General features: G+C 59.4%; 1 protein-coding gene across 1 annotated transcript; it reads left to right on the top strand.

Annotated features, from left to right (window-relative positions):
* The first annotated feature begins 420 nt into the window (after positions 1-420).
* CBX8 (chromobox 8) lies at positions 421-3,947 on the top strand. Its single transcript, XM_050764389.1, has 5 exons — positions 421-834; positions 1,242-1,285; positions 1,481-1,546; positions 1,673-1,739; positions 2,217-3,947. Exons 1-5 carry the CDS (start codon positions 766-768, stop codon positions 3,126-3,128), a joined length of 1,158 nt encoding a protein of 385 aa, XP_050620346.1. The 5' UTR covers positions 421-765; the 3' UTR covers positions 3,129-3,947.
* The last annotated feature ends 1,258 nt before the right edge of the window (positions 3,948-5,205 follow it).

Here is a 5,205-nt window from a genome sequence, read left to right on the forward strand (position 1 = left end):
GGGTCGGGTGTGCGAGGCGGGGGGCGGGGGCCGGGGGAGAAGCGGGCCGATGGGCGCGCCGCAGGCTCTCGGGGTTCGGGCGCGGCCCGCGGCGCCCCAGCACCTGTGCATTGTGCATTGTGCGGCGCGGGCGGCGGGGGGAGGGGAGGGCGCGAGTCCTGGGCGGTGGGGGTGGGGCGGGCCGGGGTCTGCCGAGGGGCGGAGCTGGGCTGACATCGCCGCGGGGATCCCAGCGAGAGCTGTGGGGGACGCCGAACACCGGAGGGACAACTTGGTGGCGGGGGAGGGGGCCCCGGCGAGGACAGAGGGCGGCCGGCCCCCCTCGCCAGCCCAACAGACTGACAGCAGCCGGGCCCGCCCTTCCCGCGGCGTCACTTCCGGCGGCGCCCCCTCCCTCTTGCGCGCTCCGTCTCTGGAGTCGCCTCGGACTCCGCCCCCTGGCGATTGGAACGCGGGTCACGTAGCAACGCGGGGGAGAAAGGAAGAGGGGCGTGGCTCGGAGTTCGTCCAATCAGCGTGCGGGGGCGCAGGCCTCCGGCCGCTCGGCTTTAGCAACGTCGTTAGCAACACGTGGGGCGGGAGGAAGCGCTGGGCGGAGGGGAGGGGGCCGAGCGGAGGAGCGCGGGAGGGGGGCCGCGGGAGGGAGCGAGAGCGCCGGGAGGGGGAGGAGAACTGACGTCAGCGGGAGAGTATTATGGTCTGTCGTGCGCTGGCTGCTGCTTTTCTGCTCCTGGAAGCGGCCAAGAGGGGAAGCGGCGAGTCAACATGGAGCTTTCAGCGGTGGGGGAGCGGGTGTTCGCGGCCGAAGCCCTCCTGAAGCGGCGCATACGGAAAGTAGGTGCCCCCGGGCCTAGGGCCTCCGTGCGGCCGGGCCCTCCCCTCCCGGCCCGGGTTCCCTCCCCCTGCTGCAGCCCAGCTTCCCTTCCCCCAGGTCCCAGCAGCGGCCGCGGCCGTGGCGGCGGCGGCGGCGGCGGCGGCGGCGGCGGCGGCGGCTCTGAACCCAAGCGCTTTCCTTAGACTTGCAGCGATGCACGGATTGCATGGGTGGGGGGCGGGGTGGGGAATGAATGCCGGTGCATGCACTTTGTGCAGCGTTAGGTGCAGGGGTGATGCAGCGGGCGCGTGCCTTTTGCGGCGGGGTTTCGAGCATTCATCTGGTGCATGCATTTTCGCATGCATTTCTTGTATCCTCGTCATGCATTTCTCCCCATGCACACACATTATCCTCTTTGCACCCGCAGGGACGCATGGAATACCTCGTGAAATGGAAAGGATGGTCGCAGAAGTAAGTAGGTTATATGCAATTCTCAATCCCACACTGTTATTCGGGAGCTTTCTTTCTTCCTCTTTTTGCCTTTACGTTGAAATACAATACAATGCAATGAGAAAAGTTACACACACACACACACACACACACGCACACCCTCTGCTCTCACCCTGCTCCTGGGACTGATGCCCACTTCTTCCTGATTCCCTTTAGGTACAGCACATGGGAACCGGAGGAAAACATCCTGGATGCTCGCTTGCTCGCGGCCTTTGAGGAAAGGTACAGACCCTTCCAAGTCCCAGCCACTCACTTAGAAACAAGTAGAGTGGCTTCTCTCCAGCCTGGACTAGAGTCCCACTTGCTTTCTTTACTCACACACCTCTTCCCCTTTCCTTCTTTCTCCAGGGAAAGAGAGATGGAGCTCTATGGCCCCAAAAAGCGAGGACCCAAGCCCAAAACCTTCCTCCTCAAGGTAGGTTGGCAGTGTCCAATGGTGGAGGACAATGTTGTTGAGTCATTTGTGGGAAGGGGGCCCTGAGGACTGTGAGCCAATGGGGTGTCCACACATGTTGCCTATTTGTAATCTAGGAGGGAGTTCCCTGACAAGATGTCACCAAGTCAGTAGCAGCTCCAACCGTGTCTGGGGGGACTGGCTTGGCCACACTAGAATTCCTTTACCCTCCCCCTCCCAAATGGACATATAATCAAATGCAAAAAGTGTGCTTTTTGCGAATGACTGCTTCCAGCCAAATCTTCTGTCCCTTCTCCCATCCATCTACCTCCCAGCTCCAACAACCTCCCCACCTATTCATCCACCCACCCATCCATGCATCCATGTAGAAATTCCCAGGCATCATAGGGTAAAGATAGGAGATCAAGGCTAGAGCAGGAGTCGTGTGGGGGTGGACAGGGCCCTGCCCCACTCTTGATACTGTCTTCTCTCCTGCAGGCTCAGGCCAAGGCAAAGGCCAAAACTTACGAGTTCCGAAGTGACTCAGCCAGGGGCATCCGGATCCCCTACCCTGGCCGCTCGCCCCAGGACCTGGCTTCCACTTCCCGGGCCCGGGAGGGCCTTCGAAACATGGGTTTGTCCCCACCAGCAAGCAGTACCAGCACCAGCAGCACCTGCCGCGCAGAGCCCCCTCGGGACCGAGATAGGGACCGGGAGCGGGATCGAGAAAGGGAGAGGGAGCGAGAGAGGGAGCGGGAACGTGAGAGGGAACGAGAGCGGGGTACCAGCCGAGTGGATGACAAGCCCAGCTCGCCGGGGGACAGCTCTAAGAAGCGAGGCCCCAAGCCGCGGAAGGAGCTCCCGGACCCCTCACAGAGGCCCTTAGGTGAACCCAGCGCCGGCCTCGGAGAGTACCTCAAGGGCAGGAAGCTGGACGACACCCCTTCCGGGGCAGGAAAGTTTCCAGCCGGCCACAGCGTGATCCAGCTGGCCCGAAGGCAGGACTCGGACCTGGTGCAGTGTGGTGTGACCAGCCCTAGCTCAGCTGAGGCCACGGGCAAGCTGGCTGTGGACACCTTCCCTGCCAGGGTGATAAAGCACAGGGCTGCCTTCCTGGAGGCCAAAGGCCAGGGTGCCCTGGATCCCAGTGGTGCTCGGGTCCGACATGGCTCAGGCCCCCCCAGCTCTGTGGGGGGCCTCTACCGGGACATGGGGGCCCAGGGGGGAAGGCCCTCCCTCATCGCCAGGATCCCTGTGGCCAGAATCCTGGGGGACCCGGAGGAAGAGTCCTGGAGCCCCTCCCTGACTAACCTGGAGAAGGTGGTGGTCACGGACGTGACCTCAAACTTTTTGACCGTCACCATTAAGGAAAGTAACACGGACCAAGGCTTTTTTAAAGAGAAAAGATGAATGCTGGGTGGGTGTGCCCAGGACGAGAGCAGGGGAGAGAGTGAGCGTGAGCTTGGCATAGTGATTTTTATTTCTGGGTGGGATGTGGCCTTTTGGCTGGTCCCGTCCCTGATGTGACCCCCACCCCCACCAGCCCCTTTCATCCCTCCTTCCTCCCCGTCAGTTTTTGTTGGAAAGATTATCTCTAGAGTTATATTTTCTATTAGATGTAAATATGTTATTTAAGAAAAATATCTAAATATATATATTTCAACTCTTGAAGTTGTTTTATTTAAAGGAGAGAGACTCTCATTGTGCTTTAGTTGGGGCAGGCAAATGAGCTGGGGCAGGAGGGGCCCCCTTGCCCCAGGGCTCTAGGGAAGTTGGGGCCTGGGTACAGGTTTCTGAGAGTGTCTGGAGGGGTTTGGCCTGCCCATCCCACCCCTCCTCCCTTCTCCCACAGCCCAATGCCAGACTCCTGGCACCAAGGCCCGGCCCAGATTTGCTCTCTCTTCCCATTGGCCAGGCAGGCCAACAAAAGGTTGGCTCCCCAATCAGAAAAAAGGGGGGGTGGGGTCAGTTTTCCTTTTTTCACTTTTTTTTTTTTTTTTTTTTTTAAGGTAAAGAAGTCTATTAGGGAAAAACAGTATTAACTTGAATAAGCTTTTCGTGTGTGATGTTGAAGGTTAAAACGTCTCCAGCAGGCAGGGACAGGAGGTTTCTCCCCAGGACCACACCAGGAAATGCACTTTAGGGAGGGGTGTGTGTGTGGTACACGCAGATCGTGTGTATGTCATGTGGATAAAATCTCCCCGTTCCCTCGTTCCTTTCCTTACTCCGCAGAAAGAAAAGAAATCCAGCGAATCTGTTTACATTCCCGAAATGCCAGGATAAATTGGGAGGATTGCGTGTCAGTGCTCAGAGTTCGAGACAGTTGTTTTACAAGAAAAGTGTTGGGGTGGACTTTTACTTTTCGCGTCCTCTAGCTTCGCCAGGAGAAGAGACGGTGGCCCCCACCTCCCAGGAAGAGTTGGACAAGCCTCCCTGCCTGGGGAGGGCGGGCCGCCAGCTCTGTGATGGACACACGGCCAGACAGGCCCACCCTGCGGGACCCACGGAGGGAGGCGCGGCGGCGGGCACTGGGCGGCGGGCGCTGCTGGGAGCAGTGACTTCGCACCCAGGCCCTTGCCACGGCCAGGCTTGGAGTGTGGCGGAGGACCAGGGCTCGGGGCTCGGAGCTGGGGCTGGACTCACCCCCGCGGCTCCGGCCGGGCACGGAAAGGAGGGGCGAGGCGGGGTTTTCATCCAAGTATGTGCGTCGGAACTTTTGCTTTTTCCTTTTTTTTTCCCCCGCCCTTCTTAAAAGCAAAAGCTATAATTTATAGGTCTTTTCGATTCGCAGTGTTCTCTATTTGAACTCGACATTCAAACTCCGCCAAAGGGGGAGGGAGGAGCGGGAGTTGGGAGTGGGGACGGCCGCGGCGGGGAAGGCCGTACGCGGCGGCGGGGCCTGGGACGCCCCTGCCCGGCGGACTTGACCGCTCTGCGCTCCGAGGGCGCAGAACGTGCGCCCCTCTTTTGACTCAAAAGCACAAATCAGTCCCCTCCACTCCACCCCCGTCTCTCGGAGCAGGGATCCCGCAGCCTCCCTGCCCTCCCCGCCCTTAAAGGGCCAGCGAAGATCTAACTTACCATTGCTTGTAGAGGGAGGGGCGCGGGGGCCCTGAGCGCCAGAGGAAGCACAGACTCCGGGCGAGCGAGGCGGGGAGTCGGGGGTGAGGGAGCTTCGCGTGGAGTGGGGGGTGCTGGGAGGGAACCCAGCCTCATCCTCCGCACTCCCGGCTTCTCAGCCTCTCTCTCCTCCAGACTTTCTTGCCTTTAAAGAGAGAAAAGGAGGGAAACGGTGTATTACATGATGGTGTTTGTTTTTAAATATCAAATTGCGCCTATAAAGAGAAGCCCCTGGAATGGGGATTTTTATCTACTCACATTTGTAAAACTGGTATTTTAGACTTTGTATAAAGAAGCGCCGTTGACCGAGTGTATCTATTTAAATGTCGATGCTATTTTCAGATGAAACTTCACTGAGGGGGCATGT

Source organism: Macaca thibetana, chromosome 16 (assembly GCF_024542745.1).
Source record: "Macaca thibetana thibetana isolate TM-01 chromosome 16, ASM2454274v1, whole genome shotgun sequence".
Classification (NCBI taxonomy): domain Eukaryota; kingdom Metazoa; phylum Chordata; class Mammalia; order Primates; family Cercopithecidae; genus Macaca; species Macaca thibetana.

Bases quoted from the DNA above. Each gene is read 5' to 3' on its own strand.
- CBX8 (XM_050764389.1), top strand. From the start codon at position 766: ATGGAGCTTTCAGCGGTGGGGGAGCGGGTGTTCGCGGCCGAAGCCCTC. The intron at 1,286-1,480 runs GTAAGTAGGTTA...GATTCCCTTTAG, and splicing joins TGGAAAGGATGGTCGCAGAA to GTACAGCACATGGGAACCGG. The intron at 1,740-2,216 runs GTAGGTTGGCAG...TCTCTCCTGCAG, and splicing joins CCAAAACCTTCCTCCTCAAG to GCTCAGGCCAAGGCAAAGGC.